This window comes from Ictidomys tridecemlineatus, unplaced genomic scaffold, assembly GCF_052094955.1.
Source record: "Ictidomys tridecemlineatus isolate mIctTri1 unplaced genomic scaffold, mIctTri1.hap1 Scaffold_454, whole genome shotgun sequence".
NCBI classification, from domain to species: Eukaryota; Metazoa; Chordata; class Mammalia; order Rodentia; family Sciuridae; genus Ictidomys; species Ictidomys tridecemlineatus.
The window spans coordinates 10,286-28,764 of NW_027522939.1; the positions used below are offsets into that span (position 1 = coordinate 10,286).

General features: G+C 55.4%; 1 protein-coding gene across 1 annotated transcript in view; it reads right to left on the reverse strand.

Annotated features, from left to right (window-relative positions):
• Positions 1-11,535: 11,535 nt before the first annotated feature.
• LOC144373655 (uncharacterized) overlaps positions 11,536-18,479 on the reverse strand; it is a 42,463-nt gene continuing 35,519 nt past the window's right edge. The window contains exon 5 of the mRNA XM_078036697.1: positions 11,536-11,744. Coding sequence (XP_077892823.1) covers positions 11,710-11,744 — 35 coding nt within the window. The 3' untranslated portion in view covers positions 11,536-11,709. The remainder of the gene's footprint in view (positions 11,745-18,479) is intronic.

An 18,479-nucleotide genomic window follows, 5' to 3' on the forward strand; every position in this document is an offset into this window, starting at 1 on the left:
CCCTGTCTCTAAATAAAACACAAAATAGGGCTGGGGATGTGGCTCAGAGGTCCAGTGCCCCTGAGTTCAATCCCCGGTACCCACCCCCTCCCAGAAAAAGAAAACACACAGGAAAATCTCTCCCACCCTGGGGTGAGCAAAACCCACTAAGATCCCATGTGATCTAACAAAGAAAAAAATGGGCAGATTGAACGTCCTTACACTAGAAATGTCTGCTTAAGAGATTGCAAAGACAAGCCACGTATATGGAATGTTTGCACCACATATGTCTGATGAAGGACCTGCATCCAAAATGCATGAAGAACTCTCAAAACTCAAAAATAACAGCCCAAATAGTCCACTCTAAACCTTGGTGTTAGGCATAAGACTTGAACGCTTCACCCAAGAAGGTATGTAGAAGTCAAATACACACAGGAAAGGGTGCCCACCCTCAGGAGTCACTAGGAAAGTGCAGACTCGGACCCCAGTGAGGTGCCGCCATCCTTAGAAGAAAAGCAAAACAAACAGCAAAATCCCCCATTGCCGCCCAGGCTGCAGAGCAACTGGAAATCCTGCCACTGCCACTGCAAAGGTGACCCTACGGCCTCTTTGGGAAGCCTCTTTAAGTTAGGTGCATGTTTGTCCTTGACCCAAGAGCCCCAAACCAGGTACTTATCCAGAAGAAGTGCAGACGCACACCCTGCAGTCACACAGCAGTGCGGTACAGATGAGCCCGGGGTCACCCACGCACACACCCCCAAACCGGGACCAACCCCCTGCCCCTCAGCGGGTGAGCAGGTGAGCAAGCCGTGCGCCCACCTTGAGGAAGCGCCTCCTGCCCTGCAGAAAGTTATGAGCGAGGAAACCAGCAACTCACTAGTCCCACACACCTTAGGGGAGGATGGAAGCCACCTCAAGAGGTGACATCCTGAGGGATTCCCCTTACCTGCCATCCCGGAATAGGAGAGCCACAGGTCGGTAGTGGCCGGAGGCTGGAGGCCCTTGCGGGCACTAGCGCATGGTGTGGGCATGAGGCCCTGCCCGGATGTCGGTGTCACACACCCTGTGTCTGGACCAGGGCGTGTCGAATGGTGAGCCGCACTGGATTTAAGTTACAGCTCAGTACAGCTGACGTCCACACACTGGGCAACAGCGGCGCAACAGAGATGAAAACAGAACAGGGTCCAGCCCATTAAGTCAGGAACAAGGCTCAACACAGGCTCCCGATGGTGGACAACACTGATCGCCTACAGCGCTCACGAGCTACGGGACAAAAGCCATGGTGCATAGAGGCACAGCGATGAGCACGCACCGCAGGGACGGGGCCAAGAACTCGGAGTCAGAAACACCCGCTCTGGTGGGTGCAGGACACGCAGCCTCTTTAAAGGGAAATCAAAGGACTCTTCAATGACAAGAAGAGCAAACTCAGAAGAGAAACACAAAGAGCACGTGGATGTCAAACAGAAAACCCCCTCGGCAGGCCACGTCCTGGCTGGGCACTCCTGACCCACCTCCCATGGGCACTGGCCCTGTGTCTCCAAGTCCCAACAGGGTGAGCACGGTCCAGGGCGCAGTGAGTCCTCCTGCAGCCTTGGGTACGTCCTCACTGAACTCGACTTATCAGCCAGAGCCATGGCTCTATTTAAAAATGTCTACATGACACACGAGAATTGTGTAGGTACGAGAGCTTTCACTTCTTAGAACTGTAGAGGAAGAAAAATCCACGAATGAAAGGCCATCAGGAAGGCCATGAATAGGTACCCGGCCTTCTGACTCCGCCACTCCTGCTGTCATGGCTGATCCACACACACGTTCTCCTGAAGTGTCAACAAAACATTCCCAGATCAATTAATGGGATCAGTCATGGAGATAATGGAGAGTCCAAAAAAAAAAAAAAAGAGGGCAACGGTGAGGCACGTGGCCAGGTGGCCATGTGTCCAGCGCTCCAAGTGACCACTCTTCACCAAACACAGACAGAGAAAATGGACTGGGGGAGACCCGCGAGAACCCGGCGGCAAGAAGCTCCTCTCTGAGCCCTTCCCTGGCTGGGTGCGTTCCCGCTCTTCACTGCACGGGGGTAGAAAAGTGAGACTCCTGGCGAGGCCACAGGCAAACACCGGGCAGGATGCGGTCAGTTCTTTGACTCGTCACAGTCGTGTACATGCCCGACAGTGAAGGACACTGGCAATGCAGACAGATTTACAATGACCCGTGATGAAACAGAACCATTATCAAACACGCTGCCGGACTCAGGCTCCCTCGGGGACTTTTCTTAGGACCACTGTGCGTACAAAGTCCGGGCCTCGGTGCACGTCGCAGACCAAAGGTGACCAGGGCAGAAAGGGACAGGGCCAGGATCTCCAGGAGAAGACTCGGGCAGGGCCAGCCATCGGACTCGGTGTCCACCACGTGACGACTCCCGAGCCGTGAACTCGGGTGCCAACACCCTCCTGTTGGGCGCGTTGGCTGTCAGTGCAAGTTCACTGAGATCAGGAGGCTCCTGTCTGTGGCGTGACGCTGCAAACGCAAGCCCAGGGGCTCGCAAGCAGCTGCAGTCTCACTGGAGACCCCACGGGTGTGCTTGGTGGCCTTGCAGTCAGTGCTGACTTCCTTTTGTAGGGGAGAGGCTGATCACCCTTCAGGGGCATTGCTTCCCGGCCTCCGGGTCCCCAGCCACTCGGCCAGTCCCCTTCTAAATCACCCTCAGGCTGCTGCCAGATCTGACCAGGCCCTGCCCCTGCTTTTAAGCTTTTCCTTGGTGCCCAGAGGACATTATCTCAAGGCCCCACAGCCCACCCCTGGCCCTGACCCCCCTCCCACAGGAATGCAGGGGCCCTGTCCCCATGAGCCACCTGGTCAGGTTCAATGCAGAGGCCCCTGTGCCCCATGCACCGTGTCCACACACCACATCTACACGCTCAGTCCTCTCCCCAGGCTAAGGGCCTGGTCCCTCACCGGTGTCCCCAAGGCCCTGGGTTCTTCCCATCTTCCAGTCATTGTATCACGTTATTGCAACTCTGTTTCACGAGCAGATAGTGTGGTGACGAATTCTAAAGACACACCACAAGGTACCGAGTGACAAGGGTCCTCCCCTGCCTTCCAGTCACCCTCCAGGCAGCCCTGTCCCTGCTCCTGCCCCTCTGTGGGGCGTGGGGCAGGGTCTGCACTAGTTTCCAACGCCACAGCCACACGGGGTAAGTGAGCCGGGGGTGGGGCCAAAATGACCGTCAATACAGATAATTAATAACGGGATCCCATCGGAAGGTGGGGCTGGTTGGAAAGAAAGTCACAAGCTGCCCTTCTCCCCTGCTCCAACCTGTTGCTAAGGTAACCTGCCCCCCCAGTGGCTCCTCCCTGCAGGGAGTCCTGAGAGTTGAGTGACACCTTGGGTTGTTACCTCCTGCCTGGGTCACTCCACCCTCAGTCCTCTCCCTGCCCATTTGGTCGTCACCTCTTGGCTCACCCCGGCCACTGGGCAGGTAAGAAGGATGGGGAGGGGGGATAGAGGGCAGAAGGACAAAGACAACCTAAGCTGTAGAAAAGGGTCAGGAAGCCCCCACATCTTTGGACACCTGCTGTGGCCCCCTCTGCGTCCAGGAAGCCCGTTACTGTTCTTTAGATAAATTTGCTTCCTCTGCCCGCCTCCCCGTGTCTCCGGCGCTGAATCTTCACATCTGGGAAATGGAACTAACTGTCTGCACCAGGAGGACTGCAGGAGCCCTGCTTCTCAGGGCCCATGCCCCGTCCACCCAGTGTCCACGCACCACCCACAGAGTGGCCATGTGGTGTCCACGCACCGTCCACGCCAGCCCCTGAGTGCCGACACTGCTGAGATCTCTCCAGGCCCTCTCGGCTGTCATGGATCCCTGTGGTGGCTGACTGTCAGCCCATCCCAGGGGCAGCTCGGTGCACAGACTGACCCATGATGGGCACTTGGGTTGCTTCACAGACTGTTTTTATGAAATCGCTGCAACGTCTAACCCTGTGCACGTCGTGGCTCCTGTGTTCCAGGACTCCCGCGAGACCTCGAGGGGGGCTTCTGTGTCCCAGGTCCCATGGACATCCTGTTATTGGCACAGCCCCGAGCACAGGGACCCTGGTGCGCGAGACCTGCTTGCCACGGCCCCCTGCAGTGGGCTGCTGGCTTGCTTCAGGCCCACAGCCACCCCCGAGTGTCTCCTCAAACTTCTGAATCTTTTCTTGCCAATTTGAAACATTAAGACACTTTGATCGCGCTCCGATTTTCAGTGAGGATCAGATCCTCCCTCCCGTTTGAGTCCCCGCTCTTCCTCCTCCATGGCCCGCTCTCCTGCAGCCCTGGCCGCTGGCTACCTGCCTGTGGTCTCCTGCTCACACCTGTCCAGGGCTCTTGGTTGCCAGCCAGCCGTGCTGCTCCTGCCCCCTTCCAGCTCACCACCTCTCAGCTGCTCAGCTGGAGAGACTCCTGGCCCCCTGTGGGTGACCTCTGTGGTCCTTCTCTGGCTCACTATCCTGTCCCTGGGCTGATGGAAAAACCTCTAGCATTTCCCCTGCTTGGCATGCCCGGCCTCTGGAATGGACAGCTCAGAGCACGCTGAGGAAGGGGCCCCTCTTCCAGTGCGGGCGCGTGGCCCCGCTTCCTGACGTGCCCCTCCCTAGGCCACAGGCCGAGAGAGGAACGGGCTCTCTCCCGTTGGTTTCTCCCGCTGACCGCAGCCCCGTGCTGGGGACTCACGCAGCGCAGCATGTGCTTGGCTAATGTGATAGGGGAAGGGCCGTGTGGCTTGTGGGACACCGCAGAGGGTTTCAGAAGAAGGGAGGTGCACCCTGGACGTGCTGAGGTGGTGCACCCCGAGGGCCAGGAGAGGGAGGGAGGGAGGAGCGAGTGCACAGAGCAGGAAGTTCCTGCAGGGAGGCGGCCAAGGTAGGCCTGTCACCGTGGGGTGGCTGTGCGGGAGGCCTGGACCTCAGCCAGCAGGCCCAGGGGCTGTTCCCCACAGGACCAGCGCTCTGTGTCCGTCAGTTACACAATACTTCATGTTTGCTGAAAGCTTCCAAGTGCCAAAAAGCCTGCTGGGGGAGGGTTTTAACATAAGTGGCAACTGTTTTGCAAAAAGTAAAAACCCACCTCTCTAATGCAGAGCTGAGGACTTGAGAACAGGGATCCTTCCTCCTAAACAGCAGGCCCTGTGCAGAGCTGAAAGTTAGTATCCTGACTCTGTTCCCGCCCCAGGGCACTCTGCAATATGATACTCCTGTGTCCTGTGTCACCAAGCCTGTCCCCAGATGGCCTTTGCACCCTGTCCCCTTCCCTGACTCAACCTAAAACAGGCAGTGTTGACACCTACAGACCAACAGTGCCCGTCCACTGCCACCCTGCAGGTTCCATTAGACCGTGAGGGGGCTGCTACTCCATGACCTGTCACTCTGCCCAACCCACAGGGATGTTCACCTGTCACTCACACCATGGTTCCTATGACAGGAAGACAGGACTTCCCCTGTGTGGACTAGTACATCACACAACAGTTGTCGCACTAAGAAAATAACCATTCAATATGCAAATGGCTCCCGACAGTAAGTGCTATAAATAAGGGTTTTGTACTAAGGTTGAGATCATTTTGGACTTGTTATGGTTTGGATGTGAGGTGTCCCAAAAGCTCATGTGTGAGACAGAGCAAGAAGGTTTGCAGGAGAAATGATTGGGTTGGGAGGGTCTTAACCTAATGGGTGAATTGATCCTGATGGTATTAACTGAGTGGTAACTGGAGGCCGGTGGGCGTGGCTGGGGCTGGTGGGCGTGGCTGGGGCTGGTGGGCGTGGCTGGGGCTGGTGGGCGTGGCTGGGGCAGGGGCTGGTTGGGGGCGTGGCCTTGCATCTGTGTCTGGAGGGCGGAGTCTCCCTCTGCTTCCTGATCACCAGGTGAGCTGCTTCCCTCTGCCACACTCTTCCGCCTTGAGGTCCTGTCTCACCTCGCACCCCAGGAATGGCGCTGGCCTACTATGAACAAAGACCTCTGAAATCAGAGCCCTCAGAACCACTTTTCCTCCTCTACGTTGCGCTGGTGGGGACTCTCAGTCTCAGCAGCTAAATGGCTGACTAGCACAGCCCTGAAACAGAAAATGAACATAAAGAGCAATTCCTCTGGCACAAGGTGCTGGACACTTCAGAATCATGGCGAGGAAACCGCACAAGAGACCCTCTGTAGTCACACAGAACCCAAGCTCCAGTCGGGAGACCACGCTGAAAGGACCCTGGCAGCGTCCGCCTTGCCCACGAGTGCCCGGTGAGCCCAGGGAGTGGGCAAGCAGGAACGCTCCCCAGGGCCTGTGCAGGGGCACCTCAGACACCACCACAGGTGCTCACGTCCCTGGTGTGAAAACACATGGACCAGGGTTGGCACAGAAGCCACGCACACCCCCTGGGCAGGCCAGCTCGTCTCTGGAGGACTCACAGCACCTGGCGCTAGGCTGATGCCGTCACTGGCTGTGACACCGTGCAGTCCATGGGGTGATGACAAGGAGAAGCCTGCACTTGGTTCTGGTGACCTCAACTACAGAGATGGCGGCCCTGGACCCTGCAGAGGAGGCTCAGGACAGGGTCAGAACATGAGCAGGGTGTGATACAACTGTCCCCAGATTCCCATGGGACGGCAGAAGAGGACCGGAGACAGAAACTGCTGAGCCATCTAGGCAGGAGCCAAGGTGGCGGAGGGGGCCAAGACAGGACAGAGTGACGGAGAGAGAGGTGGCAACGAGGTGGCAGAGCTTGGGAGGCTGGTGGCATGGATATTGCTGGCGCCTTTTGGCCAAATTTATTGTGATATTCAGAAACAAAAAGCGGAGCAGAAAGATTTGAGGAACTTGAAAGGCAGGAGGGAAACTGGGGAAAACTGGGAAGTTGCAGTTGTTGAGACACTGCTGCCCCGCTGAAGGAATGATGGAGACTGCCCAGGGACAATAAGGAAGAAGGCCTGAGGGCACCGCAGGAGCTGGCCGACCACACCCCTCAGCTCCAGGAAGTCAAGGTCAACATTCCCTGAGAAGAGGCACCTTCCTGCACAGGGGCCTGGGAAGTTCTTTCAACTGCTCAGCCACCCAGACACTCAGAGGCTGCTGCAGCCAGGGTCCCTGGGGGCTTGGCCACTGCTCCAGATGGCCGCAGACCTGGCGTCAACCACGTGGGGCTGGTTCTGCAGGGCAGCGGGACGCTGGGGTCAGGGGGTCCTGGGAGGCCAGGCAGAGGGAGCAGGGTTGGAGTCCCCGCCGGCCCCTGCCCACGAGAATTTTTGACAGTCTGTTACCAGGACCAGGAAGGACATGGCACAAAGGCAAAAGGTCAGCTCCTCTAAGTGACAGCAGTCCTACTGTGCGCACCATCACAGGGGACCCGCCATTCTTATGCTGAGGAGGATGGAGGGACTGAGTTCTCAACAAGCCTCAGTAGCTCTATTCCCAACCACTCCAAACTGGAAACAGCCCCGGTGTCCGTGACCAGGTGAACCGTGGTGCGTCCACACAGAGGAACACTGTTCAGCAGCGAGAGGGGCAGGACACCGTGCTCCGTCAGACACGAAGGAGTGCGTCCCGTTCCAGCCCGTCTGGGTGAAGTTCTGGAAAGGGCACATGGAACCCGTGGAGGCTGAACGTAGGTCCAGGCTGCCCGGCTGGGCAAGGTGACGCCAAGGGCCAGAGGGTGATTTGTAAAGGGCGACGACGGCCAGAAGGACTCAGCTGCAGGTGCGGGGAGCACAGGGGTGGAGACTCGGCCTCCGTTCTCCACACCGATGCCCCTTGCTGTTTGCATGTGGGCCCATGAGGTTGCTCAAAGGCACACACCGGCGATGACCCTCTGCACCAGCACAGAAGCGACACCTGGAGTCTCCCACGCGCGCATCTCCTAGGAGGGAATACCGTGTTTGCTGAAAAGACCAACCTGAAAAGCAGCAGGGGAGCAACACTCCCACACCCAACCCCCCAACTGTTCTTCCGGGCCTCTCCAGCTCCAGCTCCAAACTCACCCGTTGGTTCAACGCCAGAACCACAACCCAAAGTGCCTTCCATCTTCTCAAACAGCCATTACCTACAGGCTCAGGAGGGGCATTCCCAAGACCAGCGATGATTTTTTACTTGGATCTTTCACCCATGACCAAAAAATGAAAATTTGAATTAAAAAAAAAAAAAAAACCTCCAAAAATAAGAGCATTTTTCCAGGTAAGAAAGCTGGTGCTCCACACGCTGTCCTGGTTTCCCTTCGGTGTCCCAGGGTTATGAACAGTCTCTAAGGGACGGCCCATGTCCTGCCGGCCTCTGCTGAAATTGCTGTCCTGACCCAACTTGAAGGAGTGCCCTGGGGGGAGCCGCAGGGAGCCCCCGGATGAGGACAGGACTCTCGGCCTCATGCAGATGCCAAGGGCCCTGTGCACCCGCACCACCTCGACCCCAGGAGCAGGCTCACCGCCCCACACGGCAGCCTCTGCAGTCCCCACGGAGCCTGAGGACGCAGAGCCCACCCTCCACACACACCCTGCCCGCCACCTCTGCGTGGACACGAGACAACTGCACATCCCCTGGGCTCCACCTTCGCCATCTGGGATGCAAGGACTTCTCCCCATCCCCAGCCGCTCCCTGCTCCAAAAGCCGGCCTCAGCTCTCAGAGCCTCCCCCTCACCCCCTCCCCAAGCTTCCAAAACAGCCAAACTGACCCTTGACCCTTGACCCACATGGTACTGCCCCAGGGCTCACACTATCCTAAGCCCTCTCCCCCAGGGACAGCCAGACCTCCCACCTCTGCCCACCCAGCTCCTAGCATCCTCACCCCCAGCCCCCACCTCCGGGGGCTGACGGCTCCCCCTGGACACAGCACCCAGAAAAACACAGGGGGCTGGCTCCTCACCTCCCACCCGGGTCTTTGTTCTGTGGTCCTTTCCAAGACCTACTGCGGACCCCAGCACCCCCACACCACCCCCACACCTCTCCAGGCTGAGCGGTTCTCCAAACGTGAGTCCCAATGGGGACAGAATATATTTGCTGGTCTCACACCGCCCACCCCCCCCCCCCATCACACACTTTGTTCCCTGAGGCTTTTCTGGCGCCTGGGGTCAGGCATGGCGGAGTTACAAGAAGAAGTACGTTTCTAGCACAATCCAGGATCACCAAGAGACTCCTCCCCACTCCCCAGCTTGGGCTTTGGCTGGAAGTAGAAAGGCTAAGACAAATCAAGAGGATGTACCCAACCTTCAGAAAGATATTTGCAAAAGAGCCAAAGTCAGAGGTATTTTAAGACACCTTGATCTGCCACCTGGAACATGAGAACCCAGGGAGGACCCTCACCCTCCTCAAAGGACCTGTTACCCTCCACGGCCAGTTGACACAGCTGGTGGATGGCTTCCCAGGCAGGGGGTCCCGTGGCTGCTCCACCTTCTCCAGCAGTGGAGAGGGGCCAACGTTGCTAGAGCATATGCATTTTTTCCTAAAATACATGACCCTGACAGGCAGAGTGACAAAATCCTGTGCAGTGGCAGAGGCCAGCCAATGTGCCAGGCTCGTCCCTTGGCCAAAGAGCTGGTCCCCACGTTCACCTCGGGGTTTAAATTCACGCCTTAGAAAAATGACCAGCAGCCCTGACCATGCACCTCGGGGTCCCTGGGCTGTTGAGGTCTGGGGTTTCACACTTGGTGCCCGTCTTTGGCAGGGTGGCCTGGCAGGCGACGGGAGCGTTCTACAGCCTGATGCTAAGACTTCTCCATGAGCATTTTTGTTTGATGAGGCATTTCCCAGTGAAGGTCTCAGAGCATATTTGATGATGAAATGTCTCTTGAAACAAAGTAGACAAGCTGTGGGGATCCCTGCACCCCGCCCCAGACCCTGGGTTTTAGGATGCTGTGCATTGGGTGGGAACTGCTATTGGAGGGGAGGGCGGAAGTCCATGGTGAGCTAATCTCCAAATTAACCTTTTCAGGTTACAGACAAGGAAGGCACATAACTTCTACTCCAGGATGACCCCCAGCCCTGGCTCTGACTCCTGGGAGTGTGGCACAGAAACACTCAGCCTGGTGGTAGGTGCACAGGGAGCCATCGGTGTCCTAAGCTAACAGCAGCTCCTACCAAACATGGAATCCAAGCAGCCCAGAAAAAAATAATAGCAAAGTTGTGAAAGATAACCTAGATCTGCCAGCCCACGGGGTGCAGGCTGCAGCGGCCATCTGCCGGTATTCCTGTGGCTCGAGTGATTGGCGGGTAGGCGTGCAAGGATTGTGTTACACCAACAAGATGTACCTTCTCTGAATTTTTATTTTTTCTGGAAATGATCATTATGGCTGCTTTTAGAACTTGCATAATGAATTGAAGAAAGAAAGAAAAAAAAAAGACGACCAAGTTTTCTCATCGTACTGGTGTAGCCTTTTTATCCTGTTTTATCCTTCTTGCCCAAAACCTCTCGGATGTCCCACATTTTCCAAAATACCGAGGCTGCAGCTCAGGGCAGGTGGCACCTCCCAGCTTGTGCAGACGCCAGCGTCTTTCTTCTCTGGGCAGCAGTTTTGTCTCAGGAGCCCCAGTGGACACTGTGCAGAACCCGTGACCTTGAATGACCTTGGTTTCCCCTGTGACCTGCTGCCTCCTGTGGTCCCCGCCTCTCAGCTGACAATCCAGTCCGCCATGCTCAGCCCAGGGCTCACTCCCCATGGGAGGGCTCTCCTGCCTCTCTAACGCTTTCCCTCACTGGGAGTCCCAGGAGCCCTGGTAATTGATGGCCGGTTCTTTTTCTCCTGGAGAGGCTGGTGGCTCTGAGCCAGAGGAGGTCTCACAGATAAGAGAGGGCGGAGCCTGGGGCATTTGTCAGGGGAAGGCCCTTCCCTGTGACAGAAGCAAACACTTCCACACAAAGTAGAAACAAAAGGAAAAGAGACAGAGCCAGTTCCCAGGTTCAGATTCCCCTCGGGAAGGCCCCAGGCCGAGGGTTCACTTGCTGCAGTTGAACCCCAGCCTTTGGGTAGGAAGCCGCCCAGCTATAAGTGTTTTCAGATTCTGCCTGTCTATTCTGTTCTAAAGGAAAACACTACGGTCAATGATTTTGTGAAATATGAAATAGATTGGCAGCTTTGTCCCTTGAAACTGACAAGGAATCGAAAAATGTTCTGCTTGGGTTTCTTAGTATTTTTGTGGTTTAGTGTCCATTTTTAACAATAAGTACCTATGATGTATTGGTGTCCACCTTTATTTCTACAGAGACTGCTCATAAATGTTTTCTTTTTTTTTAAAAAAAAAAAAGGACCTGTAAGGCAGTAATTTAAGTTTTACCAATGTATTCTTTTTTATCATAAGACATATACTCTTATCTTCAAAGCCTATGGCAAATATAATGTTTATGCCTTGGCCCCAAAGAACCAAATATAATTGATGCATTCTGTCCAGGTAAATGTTCTTTTAAATCAAAAGGATTCAGATCCTGCTGGGGCTGGGGCTGGGGCTGGGGCTGGGGCTGGGGCTGGGGCTGGGGCTGGGGCTGAGTGGTGGAGTACTAGCTTAGCATGCAGGAGGCCCTGGGTTCGATCCTCAGCACCACATAAAAAGCTTCAGATACTTAGGAACAAATTTACTAAGACGGAGAAGACTGAAAACTACAAGGCAGTGTTGGGAGAAATTAAAGAAGACCTGGGCCAGAGGAGGAAGTGGAGCTGGTTCATGTTCAGGGACTGGAAGGTTTGACGGCGTTGAGATGGTGATTCTCCCCAGATGGCTGTAAAGATTCAAGTCAACCTCGGTCAAGGCCCCAGAACCATTTGTTTCCTAGAAATTAAAAAACTGATGCTAAAAAATTCATATGGAAATCAAAGGACCAGAATACCCAAGCTTGGGGGTGGGGAGGACACAGTGAGGACTGTCATTTCCTGCTTCCTAAGCAGGCCCCAAAGCTGTCGTAACTGACACAGGGAGGACCTGGCATGAGGCCAGACAAGCAGGTAAATGGCTCAAATCAGGAGTCCAGAGATAAGTCCTGACATTTATGGTCAGTTACTTTTCAACAGAGATGACCGAGACAATCAATCCGCTGGGAAAAAGAAAATCTTTTTTGACAAATGCTTTTCAGACAACTGGATACCCACCTGCAGAGGAAAGGCCACCTGAGACCTCTGCCTCACCTTGTGGGTAAGAAGTTACTCAAAATCAACCAGAGACCTAAATGTACAAGCTAACACGAAAATACTTCTAGAAGAACAGAAAAAAGCTTTACGCATTTCAGTTAGGCAGAACCCTCTTTGGTAATGACCCTGAAGTATGATTCAGAAGAGAAAATGTATAAAGTGAACCTCGTCAGTATGCAATCTTTTGTGCTTCAAGTCATCATTAAGAAAATGGAAATGAGCAGACACCACGTGGAAGGAAATATCTGTAAGCCACATGTATGACAAATAACAAGAGACAGAGGTGATCCCAGGTTTCAGATGGGCAAAAAAAGTTGAATAGACATTCCACCAACAAAGTGCTCAAGTGGCTATGAGCACAAACGTGTAACATCATCATTGTGAGGGAAATACAAACCGAGACCACAGGGAGACACCAGGTCACTTCCACTGGACGGCTGCAGCCAGAAAGAGCCGATGCCCAGTAGCTAGAGGATTTGGTGCCTGGAGCTCTGTGGTCTGACCTGGGAACCTGAGCCAGTACAGGCCCCTCCAAAGCAATGTGGTCATTCCTGGAAGATCAAAGGCAAGTTGCAAGCCTGCCGTTGCCCTCCCAGGTGCACACCCAAGAGAAAGGAAAACATTTTATGCACAAAGTAACTTGGATGCCAATATTCACAGCAGCCTATTCAAAATAGACTGATTGTGGAAACAAAACCGACTGCCCATCACCTGGTGAACAGATCAACGGGTGCTTCCGCCACACAACGGGATGCCACACCGCAACAGAGGGACATGGCACTGACACAGTTGGTGGGGGGACACACCTTCAAAAGTTCAGGCACAGAGAAGGGTCAGACACAGAAGACCCGGGGCCACAGCCGCCTGACTCCATGTTTATGAAATGCCGGAAAACCAGATCTACTGAGGCAGAGAGCAGAGGGGCGGCTGCTGGGGCCGAGGGTGGGGCCGGAAGTGACCACTGTGGACACGAGGGGTCCCTCTACAGCACGGAAATGTTTTAAAATTGTGGTGATGGTTGTGTAGAAATTTAATAAAAATCATTAAAATCGTGTAATCACAGTAGATGCATTTCACAACACAAAAACTATATCTTGACGTATCTGTTTTTTGCCAAAAGAATCAGTTTTTTCCTAACAAAAAAAATTCAGACACCAAATTATTTCACACAAATTCAAAAAAGATGAACATTCAAACTCTGGATTAAGCTTTGGAGCCAGTGTTATAAAATGCAATGCCTCCCGGGACAGCACGTCATGTAATGTTTCATTGACGTGATGCTCCTTCCACGGAGGAATATCCTGGGCATACTTTGCGTATTAAGTATCTATTTTGGAGTCTCCTTATGATTTGAAACATCCTCCTTTAATAGGAGTGAAAATGGAGATAGAGAAGCAAACTTGGCGGTCTCCAGGCAGATGGATTGTATCAGATGCCTGCCATGTGCCTCCCTCGCACAGGATGAAACCACTATTTCAACAGAAGAGTAGCAAAATGATCTGAGCTGTAAATGATAAGTTGATTTTACGGTCTGTTCAATAACCCATATCCCCTTAAAACCATCCTCTCCATGAGTCAAACTGAGAATGTTGAGGGGTGTGAGTTTCATTAACAGTGAATCAGGACTCAGCTTGATGGACATCTCTTACAATGTATGACTCCTCAACAAGGAGAAGCCGGGGGACAACAGTACCTCCTGTTTAACCCTCTGGGTTGAATCCTGGCACTTTCTGCGGCTCTAGTTGTTTATTGCTCTGTAAAGATCACTGCAAACTTAAGACTCTCAAGAGCAATATCTGCTTCGCATCTCTCAAGGCACGGGTCAGAATCGGGTGGGCTGCACGGGTGCCGCAGGTCTGGGTTCTTACCTAGGAACTCCAGGCTGCTCCAAACTCACTGCGGCCACTGGCAGCCTCCCTGGTGGAAGGACTGAGGTCCCTGGGGATCACCCTCACTCCAGGTGATGCCCATTTCCTCTGTCCTGCGGTCCCCGTCTGCAAAGCCAGCAGCAACTGGAACCTGTCTTCTGACCTGCTCTTCCAGGGGCCACTTGGGACATGCCTCTGTTAAAGGGCTCGCAGAGCAGAGGAGCCGGCAAAGACCAGGAGCCTGCTTACAGGTGCGCGGACTCCTCCCTGGGGCTCCTCCGTGGCTCCCGGAGTACCACCCGCGGGCAGCGGCCATCCTGCTCACAGGGACCTTGCTGCGGGAACTGTGTACAGCACCTGAACAGCCTGACTCGGGAGTCGCAGCAGAAGGGCAGGAGGAGCAGGACAGTTAGAAAGCTCCCTACGAAGGGGAGGGAGACACGAAGCAGAGGACAGCAGGGTGAGGAAGAGAGGGGACCCCAGCCCGACCCTCCCAGCACCGCTGCCCAGCCTCTCCCCCAAGATGATGAGCCCTCAGGTCAGCGGACCAGTGGGGACACAGCGCAGCTCAGCTGCCTCCAGACCTGGCAGGTCCCTCTCCTGGGCGCACCGGGCTGCTCGCGGCGGGACCTCGGGGGCCGTATTTGGACCCAGATTAAAAACCAAAAGTACAAGGATATTTTTAAGATGATCAGGAAAACTTGAAGATAAACTCAAGTGTTGCCCTAAGAAGCCTTGGGAACGCCGTGGCTGGGTAAAAGCGCTGTGGTGACATAAGGACGCGTTCCGGGTTTTTGGAGAGGCCACTGGGGCTGATGTGCTACACATAGGTCAATTGCTTTAAAGTACTTTAGTGACCACACAAAAAAGACAGAATGGACAAAACAAGGATAAGTAAGATGTGGAAAACTTGATTCTCGGTGGCTTACATTAATGTGTGTGTGTGTGTGTGCGTGGACATGTGCATATCCACACTCCGTACACGGATGTGCACACGTGGGCTCACTGCTGCAGTCTGCTGTCGCGCCTGATGAAAAGTTTTGATCAACAGTTTGAAGAGATTCCCGCACAGAGGCCTGACAAGAGCCGGGGCTCTGGGGACCCCCGTGTGTCACTGCCGATCCCCATGCAGAGCCTTGCAGCGGGCACTGCTGTAGTCCCCATCTACAGATAGGGAAAGGACAGAGCAACCACTTCAGGACGCAGCCAACAGGCCTGCCAACCACCGTGACCCCACCGGGCGTCAGAGGCTAGGGGACTTCAGGTCCTGCAGGCCTGCACCTCACAGAGCAGGTCCACAGCCAGCTCAGAGGCCGGAGAGCAGCCTCCAGGCCTGACCGGGGTCTCCACAAGTCACAGACAGGGGACAGAGGGGAGACCAGGGAATCAGAGAGGAGTATAGGGGAGTGGAGGGGAGAAGCTGGAGAACATCAGGAAGGACAGGGGGCAGGGAACATGCTGGACTAGAAAGACAGAAAGAAGAGCCGGAGGGTCCAACAACCCCCAGGCCTCCTTCCACCCCTCCCCAGCCCAATGCCAGGCAGAGGTGGAAGGCAAAAGGACAGGCCAGACAGACAGGACACGTGATGCCAGGGCAAGGTCCACCCGTCACTCGCCCCCTCTCCAGTCCGCCTCCATCCTTCCCTGGGACCATGGCCCTTCGAGTCAGAGCTCGGCTTCTCCTCACCAGCTCCAAGCTCAGGAACTGGGAAGGAGGAGAGGGAAAATCATGCAGAGAGGCCAACTTTTTTTTTAAACATCTTGGCCAAGATAAAACGCCTCCCATCAGTGAGAGGAGAACCCACGAGGCTTCACCCCCAGGCGCTGAGGCTGGCCATGCTGACCTCGGACTATAGGAGTCTGAGCTCCTGCGCCAGGGAGCCAGGCTGATGCCAACCACGGAGAACACGCTGGGGGCTGGAGGTGTGCCGGGGGCACAGACGGGGTCGGGGGCTCAAAGGAGAGAGAGGGACAGAGGACACAGAGGACGAGCCGGCCCTCAGTGCACTGCAGAGGCCGGCGGGTGCTGGGGTGGCAGCCTCACCCCCTCGACCAGTTGGGTCTGAACGGGGAGCCTCCCTCCTTCCACAGCAGCACCTAGCCACAGGCCACCGAGCAGGGGCAGCCCCAGCGTCCCTCAGCTGACATGGATAACCAGGACACGGCACAGCCACAGCACGGGGGCTACTGGCCCCACAGAAAGCAGGGGAGCTCTGGTGCAGGTAGACCCAGGCAGACAGGGAAGGCGTGGCACAGGGGGTCGCCCAGTCAAAAGGCCACTTGTGCCGCATGCCACAGAGGCAGGAAGTGGATCAGTGGTTGCCAGGGGCTGGGCGGGCAGGGGGACGGGGTGGGCACAGAGACTCTCTGGAGAGTGATGAAGACGTTGCAAAATCTGACGGTGGAGCCCTGTGCTGCTGACGCACCCAACGCGGGAGCTGGGCGCGTCCAGTGGGGTTGAGTTCACGCTCTAAGAAACGCATCTCGATAAACCCGCAAAGAAATTTGCAATTTTTGACTAACAATAGAGGGATAATTACTTTCCCTTCCCTTGCAAAGGTTTTTAGCACAAAATCAGAAGCAAAAAAGCATTTCACATAGATGAGAGTGAACCAAACACCACAAAAATAATAAGAGAGCAAACCATCCACCTCCTCTGTTACTGGCCACCACCTGAGGCACAGGGTGAACTGGGTCTATGCAGCGGGGACATTAGCCTGCCACGGGCTCCCCTCAGAGCCACGCTGAGCCTGCTTCTCCACCCCCGCCCCCACAGTGACTCTTTACCATGGGACTCTTTAAAAATCGAGGACAACTGGGGATCGGAAGCCACGTCCCTCCCTTGGGTCAGTCTACACTCTCTCACCTGCAAAGAAAGCCCAGAAGGATCTGGAAGAACCTGTGGTCTCACAGAGACCTGGCAGTCTCCATGACTTCTGGGGACAGAAGTGCGTCACCCTCGCTGCCCAAGGGGGAGCGGTCCCAGCACCCCTGCAGACACCAACCTCCACGGATGCTGTTTCCACATTAAAAGGCACAGATCTGCCCGTGAAGTCTGCGCACCTCCCGTGCACTCTGCACCACCTCTAGATCCCTTAGACTATGAGAGTGGTTTGAACACGGCTGTCATGCTGTGGTTACGAGCCTGACTGTGACCCTGTGCCTCTCTCTGGAGCCCAGACACGATGGGTGATATTTTCCAGCCGTGGTACGGAGATCCATGGATGCAGAATTCGTGGACGTGCAGGGCTGACTGACTATATACCCAAATGGACTTCCAGGGCACTGTGATTTCTTAGAATTTTAATAAAGTCATTTCCTCCAGCCATAAAATAATTTAAAAGCTGAGACACACGCTCCCCAGCAAGCCCTCCAAGTGGTGTGGGCGGCCAGCCAGGCACAGCGGGGAGCAAGACCCAGTACCCACCGGTGGCCGCGCTGACTGCACCTGCAGACCCTGGACCAGCCTGCACCGGAGTCAGCGCTGCGGGCAGCCGAGCTACCAGGAAGGCCCCCGGCAACCCAGCCCTGGCTGAGAGGGAAGCGTGTTCAGGAAACACGGGGACGGTAGGAACTCTCTACAGGGACCGGAAACAAGAAGGTGGCAAAAAGGCTGTAGGTCTAACCCGACCGGAGGACAGTGCCCGTAGACAGACCACCAGCTCTGGAAGGTGGATGAGCCCATGTTCCTCCTGGGCTTGGGGGGCTGTGGCCACAGGGAAGGATGGTGGTGGTTGGGGGCTTCACCAGCCCTGGAACGCCACACTGCAGAGTTCCCGAGCAACCCTGCCCCCCTGAGCACCGTTAGTGAACCAGAGCACCCCTGCACCCCAGGACACCTGCACCCCGACACCTGGACACCCCTGCACCCCAGCACCCCAGCACCCCAGCACCCCAGCACCCCAGCACCACAACACCCCTGCACCCCAGGACACCTGCACCAGAAGAGACCAGCACTGGCTAGAATTGGGCATGACCAGGAAGAGATGGTCCCTGACCTGTGTCCATTCAGGTGGCGTCCTGGTGACCCACAGAGTAGAAAGTCGAATGACCTACAGGGGTAAGAGCAGCTCAGTGTTTGGGCTGAGAACGTGGCTCAAGCGGTAGCGCGCTCACGCATGCGTGCAGCCCGGGTTCGATCCTCAGCACCACATGCAAACAAAGATGTTGTGTCCGCCGATAACTAAAAAATAAATACTAAAATTCTCAGTTTCTCTCTCTCTTAAAAAAAAAAAAAAGAGCGGCGCAGTGGTCCTGATGATCAGGAAGTGCATAAGAGACCACCCACCACAGAAACTGATGGCGTCCAGTGACCCAGTCCCACATGCTGGAGGAGCCAGCCGCCCTTGGGGAGACGCTGCCAGCCCCCGCAGCCATGCAAAGCCAGCAGCAGGAGAGAGGCTGAGGAGCGCTGAGCATGAGGGAGGGGAGCCCCACACCAGGCCCCAGGGACCCAGAGAGAGCTTCTTTCCTGGCTCCCAGGGGCCTCATCCTTTGCTTGGACGGCGGGA